This window comes from Phaethon lepturus, unplaced genomic scaffold, assembly GCF_000687285.1.
Source record: "Phaethon lepturus isolate BGI_N335 unplaced genomic scaffold, ASM68728v1 scaffold34581, whole genome shotgun sequence".
NCBI classification, from domain to species: Eukaryota; Metazoa; Chordata; class Aves; order Phaethontiformes; family Phaethontidae; genus Phaethon; species Phaethon lepturus.
Window position 1 is genome coordinate 1 of NW_010519158.1, and position 26,569 is coordinate 26,569.

At 36.8% G+C, this 26,569-nt stretch overlaps 2 protein-coding genes across 2 annotated transcripts in view; one reads left to right on the top strand and one right to left on the bottom strand.

Moving 5' to 3' along the window:
- The first annotated feature begins 1,958 nt into the window (after nt 1-1,958).
- LOC104628392 (synaptotagmin-15-like) lies at nt 1,959-9,331 on the top strand. The gene is made up of 8 exons (XM_010296953.1): nt 1,959-1,965; nt 2,938-3,136; nt 3,824-3,966; nt 4,508-4,803; nt 5,621-5,791; nt 6,274-6,394; nt 7,576-7,755; nt 9,036-9,331. The coding sequence occupies exons 1-8, from the start codon at nt 1,959-1,961 to the stop codon at nt 9,170-9,172; spliced, it is 1,254 nt and encodes a 417-aa protein (XP_010295255.1). The 3' UTR covers nt 9,173-9,331.
- A 5,439-nt stretch (nt 9,332-14,770) lies between these two features.
- FAM35A (family with sequence similarity 35, member A) overlaps nt 14,771-26,569 on the bottom strand; it is a 16,208-nt gene continuing 4,409 nt past the window's right edge. Inside the window, exons 4-8 of the mRNA XM_010296954.1 lie at nt 24,711-24,845; nt 21,714-21,920; nt 20,613-20,847; nt 15,552-15,667; nt 14,771-14,943 (exon numbers count right to left, since the gene is read on the bottom strand). Coding sequence (XP_010295256.1) covers nt 14,771-14,943; nt 15,552-15,667; nt 20,613-20,847; nt 21,714-21,920; nt 24,711-24,845 — 866 coding nt within the window. The remainder of the gene's footprint in view (nt 14,944-15,551; nt 15,668-20,612; nt 20,848-21,713; nt 21,921-24,710; nt 24,846-26,569) is intronic.

A 26,569-nucleotide genomic window follows, 5' to 3' on the forward strand; every position in this document is an offset into this window, starting at 1 on the left:
GCCCATCCGCAGCCGCAGCACCGGGCTGCCAGAGAACCTGGCTCCGGGACAGACACAGTGCAGAGTCTACCCTCCACCCCAAATTCGGCTTATGCTTGTGCTGTAAATGTTAACAAATGTGAGTCTTTAAAGAGGGATTAATGCTTTTGATGAGAAGTAGCTTACTGCAAAGTTTAAGAAAAACATATTAAATGCGTCTCATCAGACACTAAGCAAAAAGGGATCCAGTCCCAAAGGAGACAGATGACCAGCAACCTTTCTCTGTGCTAGGATAAACCTGGTGCCCATTAACAATCCCCCAGCCCAGGCCACTTGGAGATGAAGTGGTCCAGCAGGTCTCTTCCCTCACCAGCTGCCATGATCCCGTACTACAGCAGAATATACTACATCAGTTTCTCATGATGACAGGTAATTATTTAAAAAGATAACGTATTTTCTCCCTGCACACAAACGATTCAACTTATTTCAATAGTCGATTTTGTGACTAGCACTACATTGTGCCCCACGCTACTGGTTCTGCTGCTGATCTAATCAGGTAAGATGGACAAAAGTAAGCCAAATTCTCCTTACCCTCATAAAATCATAGGTAGCTTTACTGAAATGGATAAAACTTTACCTCGTATTTATCCTTGTGTAAAAAAAAAGGCATAATGAGCCAATGGCAGTGGGTGGGCCTGCAGTGAACAAATTCAGTACATTAACAGAGAGACTGGAAACTCATTTGCTCACTCCAAGATCAGTGCACAGCTGCTGTACTATCTATTGCATTACAGCACACCTCAGCTTACTGTCCTTAACAGTAAGCGGTGACAAACTGGTTATGGGGGAACACAGGACTGCTGCCGAGAGCATTGAAGACTTGGGAATGGACAGGACAAGTTAGAGTCCTGCTGAGCTCACTTGAAATGTTAACCTTTAAGATACCTAAGACAGTAAAACCACCAGCCATATCAACATCTGTATTGTTGACAGTACACCTGTATGAAGTGAACAATTTCTACTATGTTCATGGGCATTAAAGTAAAGCTTTTTTCCTGCATCTGGCCTTCTAAGCTGTAATAAAATGGCAATCTGACTGAAGACATACTCGAGCAACAAAACTACAAAACTAAGAAGAACAAACACACAGGATTTCCACGCTCAGGACTGCATATGTTACACATTTCCTCATACTGTGCATTCTTATGAAAGAATGCATTCTTATGAAAGAAAACTAAATTACCAGTGTGGCACAGGCTTGTCTCCATATTAATATTAACCCATACCAAATAGGTACTTATTCTGAAAAACAGGAAGCAAGTCTTGTACTAATAGCCTGGCAAAATACCAAAATATATTCAGCCCACCTACTGGCTGCAAGGAGAGCAAGCGCCTGTTGCTGTGTTGTAGCCACGAGCAGAGTGGTTGTTCCGTGGTACTGTGGGACATGAGTGATTATATGACTCATGGGGAAGGAGCCAGACTATTCCTGCAGAGACTTAAGGCAACACACCTGCAGGAGAGCTGCAAAAAATAAGTTGGCTTCTATGACTGTACCAAATGCAGGAAAATGAGATAGAGTCAGATAAAGGCCTTTGAGGCGCTACGGCCAGGTTAATTTTATAGCACAAGGTATTTACATAAGTGTTCTGTAGCTGAAGGACATTTCAACTTTATTGCAACATGGCAACAGTGAAAAAGATTAGTAATATATGGATTTGCAACTCACTTCCTATACTCTTTATAGCTCTAATCAATAAACTGTATCAAATCAGTTTTGAATTCTTAATCACAACTACTACTAGTGTTGACTATTTTGTGGTTGTATTGTCTTTACTTATACCATCATATAGAGGTGCCTAACTGCAAGGTATCTACCAAGCACAGACAGATAAAGAGGAGAAAGGAATACAGCATAATTACAGTTATCTCTACCTAAAGCAGAGAAGGGAAAAAAAGTCAGTACCAGTTATGAGAGAATGCCAGGTCACTTTGTTGCTTCAGTTTCAGGGAAGACCCTGAGAAGTGGCAGTACACAGTACTTGGCCAATCTTGAGCTGCCTCCCATGGATGCAGAGTAGAAAATAATTCTGCAGTTTGGGCTCATTTTCAGAGAGGATATTCTGGTAGGATCAATTCTCAGTTGAGACCTAGTCACATCTCTATGCACCAGTACTAGTTAGTGGTAGGCCAAGATAGGCTGAGTATAAGGTACAGTGTGGAAGTGGGCTTTCCAGCCTTTTACTCTAGCATACCCAGCAAACATGAGAAAACAACAAACTGAGCCCATTATCAATTGTCTACCCTTAGTCTAGCGAGAAATTCTCACAACAGAATTCCTCATATTCACATTAAAGACAATCTTGTATAACTTGGGTTTTGGTTTTATCTGAAGTAATCAAGATTCAGGAAATGGTGCTTTAAGGATACTTAAGTTTGACTCTACAGCTAAGGAAACACGTGCATCCTTAGAAAGAAAACAACCCAGAGCTTCGCTTTGTTCCTTGTGCCAGGATCTAGTCTCAAGTTAACACAAATGAATAGTTGGAAGAACAACCCAAACCAAAATAACAGTACCTTTTATATTAGGTGCTCCCAGGTTTCTTCTGCTACAAAAGCTCTAGCACTTCTGCCATGCTAAGGTAAAATAACTGCCCAAATAAGTCTTTGGGTTTTGTGTTTGGTTTTTTTTTTTTTTTTTCTGTCTGTAGTCTTAGGTTGCAGTCATTGCCAGCATATCTGAACACTTTCTAATCTCTCACTGCCCATGTCGTACGTCTTCAGGTGTTGCATCATGCTATAACCAAAGACAAAAATGTGCAAGAGTGGAATGTTTCAATTAAAAATAACTTTGGAATGTAAATCAAATAAATTTGTTAGCTTTAATATTCCTGTCTACCCCCAAAACGTACATAACTTGGTCCTCCTATGATGCTTGATGTGCTTCTGTTTGAACAGAACAGGCAGTTGCTGTTGCTGGAGGTGTAATAGGAGGGATCCTTTTATTTGTTCTCATTGGATTAACGGCATACCTGCTCTGGAAGAAATTTTGCTGCCTCCTTTCTTATGAAAAGCTTACCAGTCCTGTCAAAATGACAAATGCAAATGCCATTTTTCAGGATCAGTCAGCTTCTGAAATCCAACTAAAAAGCACAAGGTACATATTTTTGTATTGTTTTTGAAGTATACACTATTGGTAATTTATTTCAATTTGTAAAATCTCAAATGGAGAGGTGATCTAAATATATGAATATATAGAAATAAATGAGACCCCTAAATTACACTAAAATATCAGTCATGTTCTGTTTTCTTCCTTTAGGAAAATAACTAACTCTGAATGCAATGATTATTTCTTATTTATAAAGTTAATACATTGAAGTGTAACTGATGCATGGACAGCTTTATCTGTTATGTAGACAAATTCAGCCTATGTTCCAGAGCCATTCCTGGTGGTCTCATAATAAAGCATCTGAGAACCAGACACTAAAACTTCAGTTCAGAAAGGAGAGTCTCTTAGAAAGCTAGTTACTGCAGGGCTTTGCAGCTCTACAACAAGCATCTACACTTAATCCTTCCTTTCCTTGGGAAGATAAATTCAAAAGGGCAAGAAAGGCAAAAAGTGAGGGAACTGTCTGAAGAATTAAGAACTCATGTCCCTTGCTGGACCTTTAGGCATTATACAAATAAAATCAATTGCAAAACAATGGGTATTTATCTTTTCTACCTATGCATCTCCTTAGTATTTTTACAAAACTGAGATAAGAATAGTAAACTTACTACTGTTACCAAGTTTGGTTTCCATATTTGAACTACAAGAGTCAGTAGCTGTTGTTGTCTTGAGCAGATCCAGAAGCATTCCATTTATCATTCCACCAGCACTGCATGGGCAAGACTGGATTAACCTGATTAACGAAGAACATGTTCAGGAAGACACTGACCCCTGCATGATTCCCCAGTCTGGGCCACGTTCATCATTTCATTCTTTGGGTATGGCATTGCAGAAACATTGCATCCTAAGGGTACTCTTTTTAACAGGTAACTTTATTATGAAGCATGTTTATTGGGGAAGAGCAGACATAGCATTACACAGTACAAGCCCTAAATATTACATCTATAAATATTTCATATATAGGAATTGGGCCAGAATGTAGCCATTCCGGACCTGCTGCTATGGGACATTGCACCTATGTCAAACAAAGCAATCTCTCCTGTGTTTTGTAAAGGCACAACATGAGTGTAACTTGGGAAGTGTCTGTTGTTCCCAGAAGCAGCAGAGTGACCAGCTGCAAATTGCAAGAACGAATACCTAGAACTATCAAGGTACAGTCACAGGAATAAAAGAAAGAAAAGTGGTGCAGCCTAGAACTACTCCTTCAAATTTGAAGAAAGAGTAATTAAAATACCAAGTTTATGCAAAAATTGATTGTTAATAAAGAGATTAATGTGATTTCCCTAATACAGCAGTGGTTATAAAAATGCCTACTACAGTCTTGGGACTAATCTGACAGTGCTTGTTTATTTTATGAAGCTGGAGCTTATGTTGTCGGGACCATTAACCCAGAGCTGTATAAGTTTCCTGAAGACAAAAGTGAGACAGATTTTCCCGAAGGCAACATCGGCCGCCTCTGGTTCTCCATAGAATATGAGCAAGAGTCAGAAAGGCTCCTCGTCTCTTTGATCAAAGTCAGAAAGCTGCAGCCTCCTGCTGATTCCTGTAGTCCATTTGTGAAAATCTACTTGCTGCCTGATGAAAGAAGCTGCTTGCAGTCCAAAACAAAACGCAAAACCCTTAACCCGCAGTTTGATGAAAACTTTGTTTTTCAGGTACTTTTCCTTTTGATGGAGATTTTTGTTTGCAAATGTTGACTTGTCAAACCACAGTACATGGTTTTGTGAAAATTAGTTCTCTACAAACTTCTACCAAGATACAAGTTGTTTCTACTGGAGATGGATTTATTACTGGGGCTTCTGGACACCCTGGAATACTGAATTCTGTGGCTCCAGAACTGATCTTACTCATGGTCTGCACCATAAGGATTCCAGGACCTGCCCTGGGAATGATGAAAACTCCACTCTGAACTATGGCTGAGCAGTTCAGCCCAGTAGCTCTAGAAGTCCAGAAGCAACCAACAGTGAGCCAATGCTTTCATAGCTTTTAGTTTCTTTGCTGTAGAAGTAGGCTAGAAACTAGAACTCATGACATGCCTGGTATGCTATTTGTAGAGTGCTGTAAAGCTAGGAGCTTGGCTCCCTATGCCAAGAGGCTTTCAGCAGGTGTCAAGACAAAAGCTATAAAAATCAAAAAGTTTGTGTTTCAGACAACTGAAAAATGAATATTTATAGATTTCTAAACATTTGTGTCTGGAAGTGAATGCATCATATAACACTAGATCTATATGAGTTGAAAAACCACCAGCTAACTTCACATTTTTCACATGAACTCATTCTATTTTAGCTTGGCTCTTTAGACTTCTGCATAGCTAAAACTTCAGGCATATTAAGAAAGTGAACTTCAAATAACCAAAGGAAATCCCCACTTACCCTTAACACACTTGAAAAATTCTTCCTTCGAAGTCATGCTAGAGTACAAAAGTGTTGAAAGTTTTATAATAATTAATGTATTCTTCCTTTTCCTGTACAGGTTTCCAGTAAAATGTTGCTCCAAAGGACTCTGAAGTTTTTGGTTTATCATGTCGATAAACAGAAGAAACATCATCTTCTAGGCCAAGTTATATTCCCGCTGAAAAATGAAACATTAACTGATGACAACAAACTAGTCATATGGAGAGATCTGGAGAAAGAAAACTTGGAGGTATGCGATACCAGACTGCTTGGCATTGTGGAAGTTGTCATCTTACAAGTACTGGCGGGCTACAGCTGAAGTAGAAATGTGTTATATCAAATACATCAAATGCAAAAGTATTTGATAAACATTTGGAATCAAAATTCACACCTTACGCAGATCCATAGCTGTTCTATAGGGATTATCCAGTTGCTCAGAAACAGTCACTGTAAGTTAGGAGACTGTTACCTAAGAAAGCACCTTTTGTTTTCTGCTCTTACTAATTCAAAACAGAAGCAAATAAAAGCAGAAGAGGCAAGGAAACAGGCATCACCTGGAAGAGATAGTAATTCAAAGGTTCAGAAAGGCCAATGAAATGGTTCTATTAAATGTCACAACAGCATAAAACTGTTACAATTCACCTAGTATGAAGAACAACTTTTTCCCCCCCATTTGTCTGCGTGAAGAGAGTTTTTCAGCTATATTTGACAAGTGGTGTTCTGCTTCCAAAGCCTCCTTCAGAGTATGGTGATATCCAGTTCTCTCTCAGCTACAATGACTACCTGGACCGTCTCACAGTAGTGGTTCTGCGGGCAAGGGGATTAAAGCTCCAGGAGGAGAGCCATGCTGTCAGTAAGTGTGATTTCCTCTCTGTTATCAGCTCCAGAATTCCTGTTTTAATTTGCTCCTTCCTCATCTATCCACCCAGGCTTGTGCTGAGTGACTCTGAAAAGAACAAACAAACATCAGGGTGATTTAACTTGGGTGGAAAGAAGCTATACTTTGTTACTGGAGTAATTAGATTTTGATAGCTCAGTTTTGCTATAGTTTGGTTTTGTTTCATAATAAATGGTTTGTCTCACATCATCAGTAGCATCTTTTTTCCCCTGCGTTAATACAGTGAGCAACATCCCTTTGCTGCACTCCAATCCAGAGAAGGTAGCATTTCAGGGGATGTCAACAGTAACAGAGCTGCCCCAAGGAAAAAGCCCAGACAGAACAACTGCAGGACAGCTGCTTATGCTGAACAGCCCTCCTGGGGAGAACAGAACTGGGAAAAACTCCCATTTTTGTACAGCCTGGCCATTGTTCAAAGGACCATGGCATGGAGTCACAATTTTTCTCCCTTACTGCAGTGGGGGTTTTCCTGGTACATCATGCTCATGTGTCCTTGGTCTCAGAGATGTTGAGTGTAGAGATAACCTCAAGATGTTTAAAATCTAAACACTCAAAGCAAAAATAGATGGAAGAAGCACATTTGTTTCAATCTGTAGTGATTTTTTGGGAGGGCTTTGAAACTAAACAATGTAAATGCAAAATACACCCAGCAGTTAAAAAGAAAAAAGGTTTAGTTGTCTACAGACACACATCAACTATGAATTTTTGAGTTTTCTTTGAGTGGGCTGTTATCAGGATGTTTCACTTTAGAAACAATGCCCTCTAAATTAGTAAATCTACATTCATAATGTTAGAGAAAATTATCTCTGTTTAAGGTAAAACTCATACATAAAGAAATGCATAGTAAAATGATGAGAATATAGAGGTTTCAAACAAGCAAAATTATACCCTGCACACCTGTTGAAAGAGAAATATGTTACAAAATATATTAGTTTTAGAAAACAAAAACTAAGATAAGGATGGCGAGAAAAAATGTGACTGGTTCATGGCAGATGAACAAAGTAGCATCATGAACTAAGAGCAAATATTCTAGTTAGTGGTGCACTAATCCTGTTAATATAGAAAACTTTTTATTCCTTAAACCTTCTCCCAACTGCCTCTAATGTATTTTCTTCTTGAATTTCCTTTTCTCCAAGGTGTATATGTCAAAGTCTCACTAATGAACCATAATAAATTCATCAAAAGTAAAAAGACAGCAGCTCTTCTGGGATCTCCCAATCCAGTATATAATGAAACCTTCAGTTTCAAGGTAGATGAGACAGAGCTGGATACAGCAAGCCTGAGTCTGTCTGTGCTCCAGAGTATCAACGGAGAAAGTAAGCTATATAAATTATTACAGTTAAGATATTATAAAACTCTTCCATATTCCTTTTCAACAATAATCATAAAACATAAGAGGTTTGGGGTATTTCACAGGCTGTTTCTTTAAAAAGCAGAACAACTTATTTGCCATAAGTGTATGTCTCTCTCAGAGGCTGAAGATAAGTTTGGTGGAAGACATGAATAAAGTAACTGTAGGCTAGTCACCGTCAGTCCAAGGTGCTGTACTTTCATTTCATTCTGGTATTCTAAGAAAAGAAGCTTATGCAATTATGCTCTGAACACTCATGTGTATAATCCCCAACCTCCAAAATTTTGAAGCAATTTACTGTTCCTAACCAAATTTGAAAGAGGGACAGGCATCTTCTCACTGCATAATAGCAGTGAGAAAAAAGAAAGATTACAAACATCCCCATTCCCTGGCAGAAAACCCGATGCTTGAGGTCACCTCTTACTAATTGTCAGAGAATCCATTAAGGAGTTCTCCTTAGAGAAGTAAATCAGAATTCACTATTTCCACTACACACAAGAAAAACATCTTCCCTGGAGTGCAGATATGATCCCAATAATTAAAGATTAATATTCTCATTTGGATTCATACACTCCTAAAAAAATTCCATTAGTCAAAGCACCTGCCCAAAATCTGACCCTTGAGGACTGACAAGAACTAGGATCAGTACTCAAATCTTTAATCATTTTTTGCTTGTGAACAGCCAAATGCTTTACAAACATTCTGAAGTTCATGTAAGGCAGGTTGGAATTATTTTCCCCATCCACAGCTGAAAAGTTCAGGCATGAAGAAACAATCTGCTCATTTTCAGAGGGTGGTCAGTGGCAAACCACATATAGTGACTCCCAGCTCTCAGTAACTACATCTATTCTTTCCCAAGCTAGAGCATCATAGGACTTCTGCTGAGGTTGCTGATGCCCAAAACCAGGGTACACCTCCACAGTACACTTGAGGTAGAGGGGCTAGGCAGATCCAGATCTGTGTGCCTTAAACTGATTCTAGTTTAGAGTGCAGGCAATCGAGTAAGCCTGAATTAACAAAGTACCCAGTTACTGCAGGACCTTTTAATGCTGAATCTTAGCATGCAGAAGCTACAGAACTTGAAATCTAGAGTAAATTCCTTGATGAAAATTTTGGTTTAAAAAAATAACTTTCAGAACATGCATCACTTCAAGAAATACAAGTTAACATTCTAATTTAGGTAAGGATTTCAGAAAAGCACTCAATAGATGTTAATCACTATCTGCTTTCTTTCCCCCCCTCCAGAAACACATGTGCTAGGACGTGTAGTAGTTGGGCCTTTCATGTACACCCGTGGCAAAGAACTAGAACACTGGAATGAAATGATCAGCAAACCCAAGGAATTGGTTAAACGATGGCATGCTCTCTGCCACAGCATGTAAACAGCATGGACAAAAAACTACCTTACAAGTTCTCACTATCTTTCATAATCTAATGATAAAGGGTACAAAATCTTTGACCATTTTACACTCCTAAATAGACAAGAATAAAATGAGTAAATTCTTTCCTTGCCTAAACACAAAGAGAAGACTTGGTCCCTGGTAGGCTGGAACTCTATCCTTCCTCTCTTCAAAATATATTTCCAATTTAATTAATATGCAGCAGAGTAAACAAAACAGGAAGACAAACATGATCTACCAGTATTAGTTATTTTGACTAGTAAATTCCAATTCTTGGTCATGAGTTCTGGGCACAAATCATGTGGATAGAATCCAAAATGACCTAAGAACTGTCAATGATGATACCAGGCCTAACTGTCCACTGCACTGCATCACCACGGACAGAGTAGCTTCACCAAAAGGGATGGAAGCCCAGTAAGCATGCCAAAATGGACAAAGCCCAAAAGATGTTGACTGACTACTAAATTTACAATTTATTTAAAATAGCAGCAGTATATTTAAAGCCTCTTCTGAATATGAAAGCACCAACTGTTTATTCATCAACCTGTTCAGTCCTAAGCACAGTGTATTTCTTGTAGCAATTCAGTTAGATGTTTTCAGCTGACCCCAATGCACAACACTGTGTTGACACTAAGGGAAAAGCATAAAAGACAACCTGAGGTCACAAATGATTGGAGGCTTGCAGGAGTACTGGAGTACTCTGAGAAAGTAATACGAAGGACCTGTCCTTATATATTTCTCCATAAAGGCACCTCTGCTGGAGACAGAGCACTGATTACAAGAATCTTGGCTTTGACCTGGTATGACCATTCTTACAGTGAAAATCCAATTGGCTTAAGCCCCCAGGATGTACGTTTGTTTTAGTGGTAGAGTTTTCTTTAAGTAAATTACTGTTCTGTAAAGTAATTCAGAGCAATTATTTTTAATCAAAATAAAATAGGACATTCTTCTATTCTTGATTGCTCATTGGGGACCTGAACTCTGTACCTTTCACACCGTACAGTCATAAACCAGACACACAGGCTATGGCAGCAAAACATTTTGTACAATTGTGTTCCAAGAGGACCATAATCTCTGTAGCTGCAATAAAGCCAACTTCCTTTCAAAGAGGATACAGTATTAATTAATTTGATTTATATAAAAAAATAAGGCTTCTCCAGGGAGATGAGAACACTTTCCATTTTGATAATATTGTTATTATCTAAAGGAAGTATTATGAATGCGAATGTATCTGAGAAGAATTGCAAGGTAACAGACTCCACCTGATCCCACATTTGAAATGTTACATGGTACCCGCAGTCTGCCTTGTTAATTGCACTATTGGATATAATATGAGGAGATTAGACTAATTACATTTAATTGAATTTTTCAAAATGTTCAATCCTCATTATATCTCTGTTAAGTAAGTAATGCCAGCACCCCCAACTCCAAAGAGCTGTTTGGGGGTGCTGGCATTACAGCACCTAATGTACAAAGCCACTGAAAACCAATCTAATAGGCAACAAGTTCAATGTGTGAAGGAAAAACTACCTATAAACTCTATGATAACTACCTATAAACTCTATGATAACTACCTATAAACTCTATGATAACTACCTATAAACTCTATGATAACTACCTATAAACTCTATGATAACTACATTAATACAATAAAGCAGTTTTACCAAATAGGTTATGTCCTTCTTTATAATTTAAATCATAACTAATAAATTTTAAATATCTTGAAAGTAAACTGCTAAGAATGTTTCAGTTAGGTTTACTAGCTTGTGCAGGAAGATGCATGTAACATACAGCATCTATTAATATAAAGCGTCTCTTGGTATAAATACCATTAAAGTGGGAAGTCAGTCACCTGACCTGATGTACCGTACAGTTCAAGCAATAAAACAATGCATTTGTACTAGTGTGGTCTCTTTTCTTTGTGCTTTTTACACATTAACGTACCAACACTTCCAGTTTGTGTGTTCAATAATTGCAGCTAAAATAATGAACAAACATTTAAATGCACTTACCAATGTACTTGGCTTTGCTCAAGGTCATCCATGTGAAGTAAATGAGAAAGGTGCTTTTTTAATCTTTCTGAACAAGAGAGTTATTCCAGTGAAGTGAGAAATGTTATTAAAGAGTTATAATACAGTGTTACCAATTGTCACATAATAGAGTAATCTTTTTTACCTACTGCCTTGTACAGATCACCCAGCTGGTCTTGTGCTTGAGACTTATATCAAGATGTAGGAGGAATGACTACAAGACCTCTCAGTACCTAACAGTGCTTCTTTTCCTCTGAAAATGTTAAAATTTTACCAAGATATATAGCACAGAAAACCACCATCCATTAAATACACAAGAAATAGATACAAGATCATGCAAAATGTGACAATTTCCTCAATACTTCCCATTACTGTTGAAAAATACAGGAACTTCTGAAGTTCTGCAGTAAGTCTAGCATGTAACTTAAGGAAAGCACAACCCCATCAAAAGACAGTGAGCAGCAATTTAGCACCATTTTAGAAGAGACATGAATAATAGTTATATTCTTGTTCTTGAGAACAAGATCTTGGAGAAGCCCTACCACTAATCAAGCAGAGTATTTATTTATATTGCCTTGTGGATCACGGTCTACCTTACCTTCTCTCTCAATTAAAGTTATAACTATAACTAGTCTTTTAGGAAGCCTAAGGATCACTGCCATCTGCACTACTCTATCCTTCTTCTAAGTGAGGAAATGAGAGACCAGATGGATTTATTGGATAATTGCTTGCTCCTAATATAACAGTACATTCCAAAAGGAGTAGCTTGATGAAACGGAAAGAGACCAAGAAGCATTACAGGTAATAAAGCATCAGAAAGCTCCTTCGGAAGAAATCTCTATGCCAGATGGAGGCACAGAAAGTAAAATGGCTTCCTTTTTGAGAGGCAAGGAGAAAAGTCTGAAGTGGTAAACACAAAGCAGCAGGACCTAGAATTTTGCACAGAATTACTAAAGTGAAGATGGGACCCAAGAAACTATAGAATTATGGTAAATTTAAAGTTAACATTGAACTATGGTATCATGTTTGTAGCTTGGATTTCAAGAAGGAATATTGTTAAACAGGAGTCAGAGCAGTGATCTGAAAAATCATAAGAGAAGTAGGCCGTCAGGTTCAAGTTAGCTGGAGAAACCTAAAACACAGTATGTAGAACTTGGTGGTCAGCCACACACAGCTCACCAATCTAGATGGCACGACTTCCACCCAAAGTTATCAAATCATCCTAATGACACAACACATTGATAGGGTGTAAAACAATCTTTAGGATTTCTTTAATGTAATCAATATCTAGTTTTCAAGAGCCTCAGACTGCTCCTGGAATGTTTTCACTCCTACAGGATCAGCATTGAGCATTGGTCCTAATACCTCATTTAAATCCAAACACTGAAATTGCTCTTCCCTTCAACATAGTTTTCCCCGGCAGTAAGAAATTCACATTCTAGAACCTGATTGAGTAAAGCATAGTTAGAATAAGGTATAAAAGGCACAAATGCTTAGGACTTTCTCCAAGGTGATGGGTTAGGACAATATCCTGTTTTTGCCAGGTCACATGAAACTAAAGATAAAAAGTGCTTTTACAGTCAGGTGATTAAATCATTGCAAGACTCTTGAATTCTCCTTTTACAAAGCTGTGACTTTCCATATTACCTTTAGCACAATTTATTAACAGTAGCAAAAATAAGTCTTCATGCTTGATCAGAAGAGGACACTACAATTAGTCTCTTCTGTGACTGGTTCCTCCCTTGGCCTAGGCTCGTTATTGTGGAAATTATCATTCCTCTGCAGTGCTTCCTTTGCATAAGGGGCCACCTAATTTCTTCTGGAGATTCCTTCTGGAGATTCTGTCCCAGCATTTGAACCTGATTTACACACCAGTGGTGCTAGTGTTGTGCATTGTTTTTGGTGTCACTGTGCTGTCTTAACACTAGTCTCAGTTATCTTGGCACAGCAGGAAATTGATTTTGCTGGCATAAGATCAGCATTTCTGTGTTTGCTGACAAAACTGTCAGAGACTGTTCGAGAGACAAAAATACTGAGGCATTATTTTATCACAATATGGCTAGGGCTTAAACCAGAAGACTAAGTTTGCTAGGAGAAGAAGAGCTGCACAGAATTTTTTTCATCAATAGAATCTGACCAGATTGATCAATGCACAAGTAGTTAAATAGAGAAATAAGATAAGTGATCTTGTGAAACTTAAGCTAAGAATTAATTTCTTCAAAGTCATCCAGTAATCCTTAGGATTGTCTCTTGCTGCCAGATTGATCAGAAACATTACTACCATCACTAAGAACTCAACATTCCCAAATGGCTTTCACATGATACACAAAAGAATCCAAACTAGCACCAAGAAACATAGTTATTCAGTTGCAAGTAGCCACTTTCAAGAAACAGCACATGAAAGCTTTGCAACAGTCATATTACTGTCATTATAATACATTTGACCACTTGATTTATCAAATTCAGTCTTGAGAACAGTTCTGTGTCTGAAGCCTGAGGATAGCTGAAACGGCATATGTGAAAAGTGATTTCCTAAATGAGAACAGTGCAGGTAAAGATCTGCAAGGATCTAGCCAGACAGCAGATAAGATTAATACCCTACAGGTTCTACCAGCCTCTGTAAGAGGCACAGTTTTTATCAGAGAAAAATATCAATCTATATGTTTAATTACATTAGCAGAGTAATAGTCATGAGATTGTCACTTTAAGAAGTCAGGTGCAGCCATTTACTCAGTCTTTTACTAAGAAAAATCACCAGAATACACTGATACTTTAAAAACAATTCAATTCATTTCTAAACCTGATCAAGTTGGGAGAAAATTTTGCAGACCAGGGTTAAACTGATTAAATTGGCTTAAGGTGATTAAGTTTATTGCCAACTTATGCTAGGTAAGTACTACAACAACAAATACTACAATAATTAAATCATTTAAAAGGTCCATGAAAGAATGCACCAGTTTAAACTACCTAAAACCTTAGATTGGTGCAATAACTTCTAGATACACAAAATAAGATTCAGCAAGACAGTTCTGTTTTTACAAGAGAAAACAATAGCAGCAAAATTGCTGAGGGTGACAGAAATTCTGCTGTTAAAAGAAAAGCAACCACAACAGCAAAGCAACTAATGACATAACCAAGTCACAGACAGTGTATAGGATAAGACAAACAAAAATATTGTAACTGAAGTAATATTACTGAATTATGGCAGATTAGAGGAAGACAGTCACATCTGAGAAAAATTTCATCTCAGTACTAGTGAAATTCTCTGGGGAGAAAAGAAAAACAGATACCCAGGAAGAGTTTATTAAGATAAAAATATATGTATAAAAATATACTTCATGACAATTTATAAGTATTACAGCAGCAGTATATATTAATAGCAGATATTCCATACCAGTCCTTTCTGGGTTTTTTTGTATTAAGTTAAAACCAAACTCCTTTCTTGTGTTTTTAAAGAGATTTGCTTCCTTGAGCTAATTAATTTTCCTTCTGTTTGCCATCTGTGTGTTCTTATGGTCTATGTTACTCAGTTGTTGCACAGGTCAATGCTTCAAAGATCAGGATGAAAATTTAGCAGATAGAAATCCTTTTGCAATGGATAGCTGTTTTCATCTAGCACAAAATGGCTCCTGATTTCCAACAAATAGGATGCTTTCGTATCTGCTAGCAGCAAATGACACAGATCTGCTACTATTGTGCTGTAGGTTATATCTGAAGAGGGCACTGCAAAAGACAGAACAGTCCAATTTACTCTTTATTTTCGTAATAGCAACTAACATTCAAGTTCCATCTCCATGAAAGCTACACTGAATTACTGGAAGTGTAGCTCAACACCTGAATAGAAAATTTGTTTTTTAAAACCTATTAAAAAACAAAAGCTATGTGTTAAGACTGTTTCTCATTAAACAGTAACACCTGTGAATCATGTAGAATACCTCAAGAAGTCAAAGAGGATGTATCAAGGGAAGCCTGTCTGAAACACTGCTCAGTTATTTACATAATGAAAGCATGTCAGCTATTTCTATGAACTCCTAAGACACTCTACTTCACATATAAGGAACCCATTTAGTTACTGAATACTTAGTTATATAACATATTTAATGTTCATAGCATCTCACCTCTTCTTGCTGCCACCTCAACTCTGAGCTTCTGAGTTTGTTGGACAGCAACTGAAGTGTTCCAACTTTTTTTTTTAAAGTCTCATACAATATGAGCAATCATATTTCCTGAACAATCTCATCCCAATTCTAAATTGTCAATACTTAAAGAGTTTTACTTCCACTGTGTACTTTGCTGCCTGTTTTTATCACAAGTAACTAATGAGACAGTACCTACTGATCTGTTCAGCCAGTCTGCAGGAATATTGAGGAAGATTTTTTCCATCAACTCCGACACCACATGAACACAAATTTCATATCCTCCATCTTCTACTGTCATCAGAGCAGGTCTAGATCAGAAAACAAAAGATTCTTGAAAGTTAGCTGGTGTTTTTTTAATTGAAGCAAAATTGCTAAAGGAAAGTAATACAATGTAATATTACCCTCCAACGTAACACCAAGAACTAGAAAAACTAGAAAATCTCTAGGCACTCATCTCTGTCAAATCTGTAGAGTTGGAATGAGTTTAAGATACATACTGAATTTACTACTCAATGTTAAAATAACTTCTAAAGCTATGAAATAAGACTTACTTCCAGACAACTGCAGAAAACAATGTTTTAGCAGTGTCTTTTCCTGGAAGACAGTGAGAACTGCACTGTTATGAAATTAAGTGTTATGTCATTTATGGCTTTGAACTATATTTAACATATAGATGTAGATGTTAATATGTAAGTATATGTACCTACAAATATACAAGGGGTACATAAAGATTTGAAACGCAAAGTAGGGACGCAAGCTTAGGTGTATCACTTGCAATTGTATTATCTGTATCAACATCACCTAATATTGTCTGCTTTAATACACCACTTCATAGCCACTGTGGAATACCAAAATAGTGTGTCTCATACCATGACAAATACCAAATGGTTTCACATACCACAATACCAAAGTAGTAAAAATCCCTCCTCTTCTTGGAAACCATTTTCTACATAGGATATGGTGAATAGTATTCCTATTACATCTGAAATGAACCTGGTGAGGGACTGCTGTCCTACAAGCACTGGTCTTTCCAAATTTTGCTGTTGCACATGATTCAGAAGTGATACTGGATGACAAGCAACCGGTAAGAAGTCATGTTTTTTTAGTACATGTATTGCCTGTATTTCAAGTGTTTGTCATCTTTCCAACTTGACATTACTGATGCCATACCTTTTTTATTTTCCCCCAAATAAATCCCTGCTATTGGTTTTGCTGTGCTTCTGTGAGATGATACCTCAGCAGTCCTCTATAGTGATGTTCAACAGGTAGTTTCTGCTTCCTTTCAAGCTTCTGAGTAATTTTACTAAGCCTAATCATTTATACAGCTGATTAAGCTTCTATCCAGCATATGCTCTTTGACTGCCCTGAGACTATTTACAATTTGACCTGCAACATCAGCCCCATCACAATCCTCACACTCTTTAGAAAAATCTGCGCTGCTCTGATCAAAGCAGGATGCAATGCTCATATCCCGACCATCTCACAGAAGAAACTAAAATAGTAAACACCAGGACAATACCGTAATGTAAATCCTGGTTATAGCAATATTGGAACAGTACCAAAACAGTGTATGTTAAAGTAATAAAATAAGGCACAATCATCTTTAGTGCATAACTTTTCAGAGGTGCTCCTAACAGGCTAAAATGTGCTCACTGCAGAGATGGCAGAAATGAAAGAAGGGCAGTCACCTCAAGAGACTAGCAGAGCTGCACTGCCAAGTAGGACAGTCAGCCAGTGCTTCAGTATATTGAAAACTGGAGAGTTATTAATACATTAATTTAGTTAGCATGATGCAGAATGGACCTAACAGCACTAATTTGGACGCTTGTGAAGAACAAAGGCAAATGACTACAAATATGCCACTTTCCTAGTAGGAGAATCATTTGACTTGCCATCTGTTAATCTAAAAGCTACTGCTAAATTTCATAACCTTACAAAAGAGGCAAGAAAACTCCATGTCTGATTATCTGTGGGATTATTTCAAATCTGTTGGTTAAGACAGAAACCAAGGCCCATGTCCTGGTTTCAGCCAGGGTAGAGTTGATTTTCTTCGTGGAGGCTGGCGTGAGGCTGTGTTTTGGATTTGGGATGAGAAAATGTTGATAAGGTGCTGATGTTTTGAGTTGTTGCTAAGTAGTCAAGGACAGTCCAGCTTCTCGTGCTGGCCTGCAGCGAGCAGGCTGGGGGTGCACGGGAAGCTGGGAGGGGACACAGCCAGGACAGCTGACTCAGGCTGGCCAAAGAGATATTCCATACCATATAACGTCATGCTCAGTATATAAAGCTGGGACAAAGAAGAAGGAAGGGGTGGAGGGATGTTTGGAGTTATGGCATCTGTCTTCCCAAGAAACCATTATGCATGACGGAGCCCTGCTTCCCTGGAGATGGCTGAACACCTGCCTGTCCATGGGGAGTGGTGAACAAATTCTTTGTTTTGCTTTGCTTGCGTGCGTGGCTTTTGCTTTACTTATTAAACTGTCTATCTCAAACTATGAGTTTCCTCACTTACTCTTCCGCTGTTTCCTCACTTTTACTCTTCCAATTTTCTCCCCCGTCCTACCATGGGGGAGTGAGCGAGTGGCTGCGTGGGGCTTAGCTGCCAGCTGGGGCTAAACCACGACAGCCCAGACTAACTGTAGTCATTAAAGACCACTGGCACCCTTCTCCCTTCATGAGAGAAAGCTTAACACTACACTTACATGCTCAGCTTTATTCCTTAAGTATCACCATTTTAAATATGAATTTAAATAATTGTAACAATTACAAACATATTTAAGGCTATAACTGAATTTTCCTAAAGGCATACATAGATCTACTAAAACTCCTTAGAGGCAGAGTAAATAGGCCTTAGTACCTGTATACAAAGCTAGTAAAGCACACCAATGGAACAGATTTTTCCACTAGTACAGAAGGTTAGATTCAATCCCTGTTGAGCATAAGTAGCTAGAAATCTCTTATCTCATCATTGCTACTGTTAAAGTGTTCATCTTTAAGTGAGAAACACTCATTGATATAGACTGAAAAACAAATTGCCTGAAAGGAATGCTACCATCATAACAAATCCAGGGAAAAGATGCTAGGAAACTAGAAGTTTGGGGAAAAACAGATATAAAAAACAAGGACCTATCTGCAGTATCTGAAATCTAGGTAGTGAGCTCCAAAATACAAAATATTTTTCCTTATCTTAGTTTTCATTTCTTCTAGCTTGATACTCATATTTCCATATTCTTTTTGAGCTAGGATAATATTTACACACACAACAGCACTTAAGTATAGGTTTCTAGGATCTTCTGCCTCATTATTACTGCTACTGTTAAAGTGTTCAGTGTACCTAACTTAGAAAAAAGAAAGCTATCTAAGCATATACACATACATCTATGTTAAGCTTGTGTCTTCAGCATGTAAAGGAAAAGATGAGCTTCATTACAATCACAGCAAAATAACAAAACAGGGCTCCTACATTTCAAAGGAAAAAGATGATAGGGGATGAGTTCGCTGACCTCCACTATTGAAACTCAAGATTTTAGGGCTATGTAAGTCTCTCAAATACCAAGATCCTGTCACAATATCTATTTCTCTATCCTAGTGTCTATTTCATATCTTAAATATTCACACCCTTAAAGTAAAAAATTCTGTTATGTTAATAAATTACTACATCCCCTGAATCATAAAGAAGCAAATCAAATTACAGACTAATCCTATGTTTTAAAAAGTCTGCAGTGTTTATGGTATTATTACATTCATTCATACAAAGTAGAAAACAATATGCAGATTTTACTCCCAAGGAGGTGCTGGTAGCTATCGCATTGCTAGAAATAGAAATTACTACTTCCTTATATTGAGGGACTAAAACCAATTTGAGATAAGGGGACACGAATTAGCAAACTACAGAAAAAAGTAAATTTTCTACTAGTTGTGCATACAGTTTTATAAACAAGACTAACACTAACAATTGACATTTCAAGCTGTTGAGTAGCAGAGTAATGCCAGGACAGTATATTTAGTTACTAAGTTAAATTCATTTTAACAAGATATTTCTTTAGCAAGAAACAGATTTTTCTTCTGTTAAGATGTAGATGTACTAAGTTATCCTACAATACAGAATTTGGAAATACTACCAAGGAGATGCATTCTTAGCTAATCAGAGCAAAAGTTCAGTGCAAAAATTACAGACTTCTTTGAAGAAGTTGTGCATTTAAGTACCACATCAAGCTGTGTTCACATGCTGAGAATACAAGCATTGGAAATATTTATCATTTTTCTGTCACCTTTTCTGCAAGAGTAAATTGAGGTCCTTCAGGACCACAAGAGAGGACATAATCTTATGAAAGAGAGGGGGAACCTTTTCAGTTAAGAAAAAAACTCTTTGCACTTAATCCTCCCTCAAAGGAAAATAGAGCATATAAACTTAAGATGAAAGACTATTTAGCATAGAGAAAAAATACTAAATCACTTTCTTTTTAGACAACTGGGATTCTAGTATTTAAATCAAAGCCAAATGAGAAATTATTGAGTATGCAATAATTCATTAAACTCACTATGAAATAGTTTAGGAATAATTTTAGAAAGAACTTTGGTAGCAAATTTACATATTGTAGAATCCTATTACATCTATGATTGTCTCAACCTTTTTTACCTACACATCATCTTTCAGGTTGCTATGATAGTTACATTTCAAAAGCCCAAGATAAATTTAAAAATTGAGCAATTAGTTAATAAAGTATTCCTACATCAGCTGGATCTGTTTAGTTTATTTTCTTTAAGTAAATGTGCATATACATCTTGTCTCACAGTGCCATCTGCTGATAAGTTAGTAACTTTGCTCTCTATGAGAATGTTTATTGAAAACATTTGTTAATATCATTTCTGCAAGGCTAAAGTTGATTAATGAGTTTAAAAATATGGTTGTGCATTCACACAATTTCAAACTTAGGCCAAAACATGATGCTCAAAGAGCTTTCCTTTGGTCCTCAAGCTTCTACTCCATCTTAGCTCACTGACACAGTACTGGGTAAACCTCGTTACTGTTTGATGTAGTATTCAAAGAAATTAAATTTAAATAAAAAATATCATCTATAAATAATGGCAATATATTAGCAGTTCAAGAACAGCTCCTTGAAAATTCGTTAGAGAACATAAGAATTGCTAACCACACCTTAAATACAGAATTTTATATATGGGGGAACTTAAAATGAAGAAAGTTGTAGTTTACTTCCCTACTAGTACACATTAATTTACGTTTATTTTGTTTACCTGTAGAACATTTTTACTTTGTTGTATGGCAGACATCTAATACATTGCTTGTAGATCATGTTCTCATCTGCCTGCAGTTCCAAACCACATTTAGCACAACCTGAATACGTAATCATAGGCAGAGAAGCCAAAACACACTCCAGTGAAGTGTCAGCATGGAAGACTAGTTGCTTGTACTGACCAGTTGAAATGGTAAACTTCAGTTCTAAGATACAGGCTTTCACTTGAAACACTCCTGCAAAAACAACAATTTCAATCAAATCTGAATTCAGTTTTACTTCTAACCGAAAGCAAAAGCAAGGATTTACAGTTATTCAAAAACAAAATAATGATCAATAAAACTATGATTTTTTTCCTTTGGTAGCACATGCTCATATTTCTAGAGATTATTTATACAGTGAAAAATCACTGTGGTTAGGTATTATTTAAAAAACATAAAAAGCACAACATTTTTAGGTACTATTGTGGTACATACCAATACAGAAGATCCTGAATAAGAGATCAAGAGACTACTATTGTGCAAATAATTTCCAATTCCTTTTCTTCCACACTAATTAAGAAACACTGAAAAGCAGATCTTTAACAACTTAGCTTTCCACTATTCATATATAAACTAGAGTTAAATGCTGCAATACCAATTTTACTTAGTTACTTCTTAATGTTTAACACCAACATTAGCAATCTTCTAGGTTTATCAGAGAGGGTGACTGTGTAAAATGTATTCTTTGTTCTTTTGTAAGAAGGTTTCAATAGCAGTAGCTATTTTACTCTTGCTTTAGAGAATTCCAGTTCTGGAGAAACACTACTTGACAAACTTTCAGTCGTTAATCACATCATTACTAGACTGGTTGGCGGGGACAAAAGGCAGTGTTTCTCCCTATGTTCCAAAGCTGTGGTACCACATACCACACCTATCCCACTTCTGGGCTGACCGAATGAAGGCTGCATTCACAGTCTGGCTGGGTATTGAGCAGCAGCCTCCAGAATAAATTCAGACTCCCAGAACTGTGCTAACTTAAACCATTTTGCTTGATCAAAGCATCTATTTTGCTTAGTTATGCACTGCACAACAGACATTAGAGCTACGGATAACAACTTTACCTGAGCATTTTTCCTCCAAGTGTGCAGAGAGCTTTGTCAGCTGCACAAGGGATGTTTTGCTTTTTTGAAACTTTTCCTTAAATTCAATTGCCCTTTTATCATCATCAAACAAGCACTCATAGGATGACCATGGAGTTGTGTGCAGTTCAAAGTCACCCGAGACAGAACTATGTTGGACCAGAAGGTATTTGAAGTCCCATATGTGATCTACAGAACAAAAAAGCACACAGAAGAGTTTACTTTCTATACCTCAGTTAATGTACAGAAAACCAAGATCACTTAACAAGATTGAGAAACAAATCAGCATGACATTCTCATATGGTCAGCTCTGGCAACTTTACTTCAAACCTGATGACATGTAGGGTTTTCCCTCTCCTTTCCGTATAAAGTCCTTCCATAACAGAATGATGCTTTCATTTCACTTGTACTGAATTCAGCTTTCAAGACAACTCAATTTTTTGGAAAAGAAAACATTTCTGAAACTCCTTGTCAGCTCTAATAAGGTAAAGTCAGCAATGTCTACAAGAAGAAAATCTTCATGTTATTAATCAACTTCCATCTTCAATATGTCCCCATTTTTTAATCTTCTATCTCCATAATACTCTGATTTAAAAATACTAATTTTCCATCTTCCAATTGACTAATACAGAAAAAAATCCTTCAAAAACAGACATTACAGAAAAGTAATATATTTTGGGTTGTCCTTCACTTTGCTGTAAGAATCCAGTATTCACCTACTAATCAAGTCTGATAACCATTTCAGCTGTTTTTTCCTCACATTTGCTCAAGCTGAAAGTTGCAGCCAAAATAATCATTTTTGGAAATAAGATTAGAAAAATACATTTTTTTTTTTAGTATATGTAATTGTCTGTATCAGTATTTTATTAGCATGTTTTAGTATTTTCATATTTTGGATTAATCTAATTTTTGGCGGTAACTCACTAAAATTGCAAGCTCCTGAAAAAAATCTGCTGTCAGATGCAGCGTTATACAGTAAAATATTCCAAAATTTCTCCTCTGAGCATCAGTCTAGTACCATACACCTCATATGTGAATAGAGATCTTGCATTCCCCACAACCGAGTATGCTCCAGTCCAAAGCAAGGCTCAGGCAGTAATACTAGAGTGACACTGAGGGGGAAAAATATAAACAGGAGGAAACAAACAGGCACTTGGTAAATGGAGATATAAGGGTGTAGAGGACATAGTCTAACTAGGGTACAAGATTTGGATGATACCCAAATTTAACCTGTTATTCAGATCTTCAACATTCCCCTGTTGATTAGAAAACTGACCACAAAACATGAGTAAACTAAGTAATCAAGTTTACAGAAATATATTCATGAAATAAATCTTTCTTTTTCAGTAACCTAAACCAGATGAGTGTAAAGCATGAACTGAATGTCTGATGGTTATATATTGGAAGCTTGGACTGATTTTTAGCAAGAGGAAAAAAATTAACTTTTATTTGCAACAATTTTTAGATGCTCAGACTATAAGACATAAGACTATATAGTCTTATGCACTTTATGTATATAGACAGTTTAAAAATTACAAATTTCCATACCTTCCTCTACAAGACTATGTGGTTTCTAATCTGCTAGTACAACCAGTAAACACATACCACAGCTGATGCTAGCAAGGATGGACATCACACTCTTCCTGTCACCCACTCACACTATTGAGATGTTATGTTGCATATGCTTTAGTATCATGTGAATTTATCTTTTTGGCTGTCATACTGGGATCAAATGTTCATGGTTTGTCTGCAATTAAGTATTTGAACAGTTGGGAAATAACTTATCTTGAATTTTAGATAATCCTTTAATCGTTAAAGTGCCAAATTCTAGATGCACAGAACACTAGCTGGAGAATAAGACACAAACATCAAATATAAACACTTAATACTACAGAGATCTACATCTTAGACTTTTCTGCTTTAAGTATCAGAGAATGATATATTACTGTATCATAGAAATTACCTTCGGTATCTTTCTGCAGCTACAAAAAAATTAAAATTCTGTATTTTGAGAAGTGTAATATTCTAGCATACTAAATTCTGTAAGATTCCTAAGCATCTAACGAACAGTATGTACATGGTCATGATGAAGTATGCACAAAAATAAGAGCCATGTAGGTGTTATGCAGTAAAGTTAATTGGTTAATGCTTAAATTGGACCATCTTCAAGTAGTTTAAGAGGTAGGTCTTGCAGATAAATGATTTCTAGGAGTGAAGATTACTTATAAATTGAAGTTGAACTGGCAGAATTCAGAGTGTCTACATTTAATAGGTAAAATTTGTTTAACCTTTCTGGGTTTATTTTGTGCTACACAAAAACTGGCTTTAGGCAGACATATTCAGCACTTCAAGTAAAATAGCATTTACTTCCCAAGCGTATCCATTGATCAATACACTGCGAAGCTACAGATTTAACAAAAGCCTACTTGCACTGATTTTAAAAGAGCAGAGCCAGGAATAAAAAAAATTCTGTAGTAGCCACTGCTAAAACACAGGCTATGTAATTCTTGCAAGAGATGCTTTTAGTCAGTTACAGCTAGACTTGATAGCAACATCAGAATATAAAGCCTGACACTGTAGTAAGGCGGAAAACGGAGAAGGAAAATCAGAAGTAGAAAAAACCAGCAATTCATGCTAAACCAAACAACGATAAGGAATACTCAGCAAAACTAATAACATCGTTAACACTCAAGGTTTTTTGTAGTTACATAACTAGGCACCAATGCATCTTGTGTCTAGATTCAAGTTTCTAAATACTCATGCTTTCTCAATCTTCCAAAGTGAGTGCATTCAAGTTCTTTGCCGACGGCACTGCTTCTAAACAGAGGAGACATGTTAAAATTGGTATCAAATATGTTGCCCTTCCAAGGTAGAGTATTTAAAGATTGAATGGAAAAATGTTACCAGCTGTGCATTTTAAACTTATTAATAGCACCACAAAAATCCTTTTATGGCTATCTATAGGTACAAGAATTTTACCTTTTTTCCGTTGAAGTTGCGGGCACCAGGCAGCCCCTGCTCCCCACAGCACCATCCTACAGTGTTGATCTCTGATCTGTTCTACTGTTAGAATAATTTTTCTTTGGTTGCCACCTCTGTAGCTATACACAGATTCTGGAAGAGTTTGAACTTATATGACTTCTACAGTAAAAAGCATAAAAACAGATAAAACCCCCATGCCTCAATATTAAGATGAAATCATGCTGCTACCATTTTATGGTAAATTACAAGCAAACAAGAATATACATACAACTTCTTCAGGACAGAATGAAAGAAATCTCACTTCTTCAGCAACATGAATTTAGTTTGAAGGAATGCACAAAATATAATAATTTACCTTTATCCACCTAAATACTCAACAACTAGATACCTCCCTTTGAAACAGCAGGTATCTGAGCATCTTTTAGGTCCCACTCATCCTGTCTGGTATAACTGGAAAGAAATCGTACTCAATCTCTCAGCAACAGACTGTCATAATTGACAGTTAAAGTTCCTTTAACTTCTGCGGAATACACTGAAAGAAACATTTCTCTACAAGTTTTCACATAAAAGAAAACTATAGTCATGCAGGAGCATGCTAAAAGTATTAGTAACAATATATGTAAATTGAAACAATTAAGATCTCTACAGCACTCTTACTCTCATTGACAGTGTGGGTAAAAAGTGGAACCTTACTAATACAAGCTGATAGTGCAATATGATAAAATTTATGTGCAAAGCTTGAAGTCAAGCACTGAGAAACAGTTGTACTGTAAAGGAAAGATAATCAGAACAGTTATGCAGAGAAAAGAGCGGAAGACTTCTTTTCCAGGTGGGAACAGGGGTCTAACTGCCCAAAGCATGTTAAAAACCCATGACAAAACCCTGTATAAAATACTGAGAATGCCCCAAGGTAATTTGGTTTTGTTCACTGCAGAACGTGAAGACATTAGGAAGGAGCTGTAAAGCCTGATTATCAAGAAATTGAAACAAATTATCAATTTTAACATGAAAAATTGCTTCAGCAAAAGGAATCCTGGAATACCTGCATTCACTATTAGAAAACACAGAATGTGTGACAGGAGAATAAACTAAAAAAAAAATCAGTACATGGACTGTTAACCACGATTCTTTGGAGGAAAAGGAGTCTTTACTATAAAAATATACAGGAAACTTAAATTTCCAAAACAAATTATATTAATGAGGCAGTTCTCTGTTGTGCCTATGTAGAAGAAACATGAGTATCACAGTAAGACATCTTAGTAGTTTCATACTGTGTTTTCCAGTATTGAAAATCAGAAAGAACTTGTACAAAAGGCATACAAGTAAGGATTATTGTAAAGAAATATCGCACATATTTTAGAAAACAGGAATGGTTAGCTTTAAAAAAATCTATTCTAAGTAGGAAATAATAGAAATAATTAAACAAGAAATATTCAAGATAAAGCACTAGAAAAGAGCACAGTTCCATTACAGAGCAAGAAAGGCAAGCAAATCCTAAAACAGTAGATTAAAATAATCAGTAACTTATTTCATTCTGAAAAGCATACAATTTATAGTGCAATCAAATTTGCTTTTAATGACAGGATGCCTACATGGAAGGTAGTTGGCAGGTGAGCTTTGAACTCATAAAGCTTGACTGTCCCACATGACATTCTCATAAACCAGCCCCCTTTCTCAAGCAGTGGTGTACAGCAAGAATGCATGTCTCAATTTCAAGAGCCACTAAAAACATATTTATGTTTCTCCACCATAACTGCCATACCTCCCTCTTTTCAGCACTCCTGCTATACGCATCTATCTTCCCTGAAAAAGACTGACTACACTCCTCATAATCCTCATATCTAGGATATTCCTGC

Excerpts from the sequence above, each read along its gene's own strand:
- LOC104628392 (XM_010296953.1), top strand. Across the intron at positions 4,804-5,620 it reads ATGAAAACTTTGTTTTTCAG|GTTTCCAGTAAAATGTTGCT; the intron begins GTACTTTTCCTT and ends TTTCCTGTACAG. Across the intron at positions 5,792-6,273 it reads TGGAGAAAGAAAACTTGGAG|CCTCCTTCAGAGTATGGTGA; the intron begins GTATGCGATACC and ends CTGCTTCCAAAG.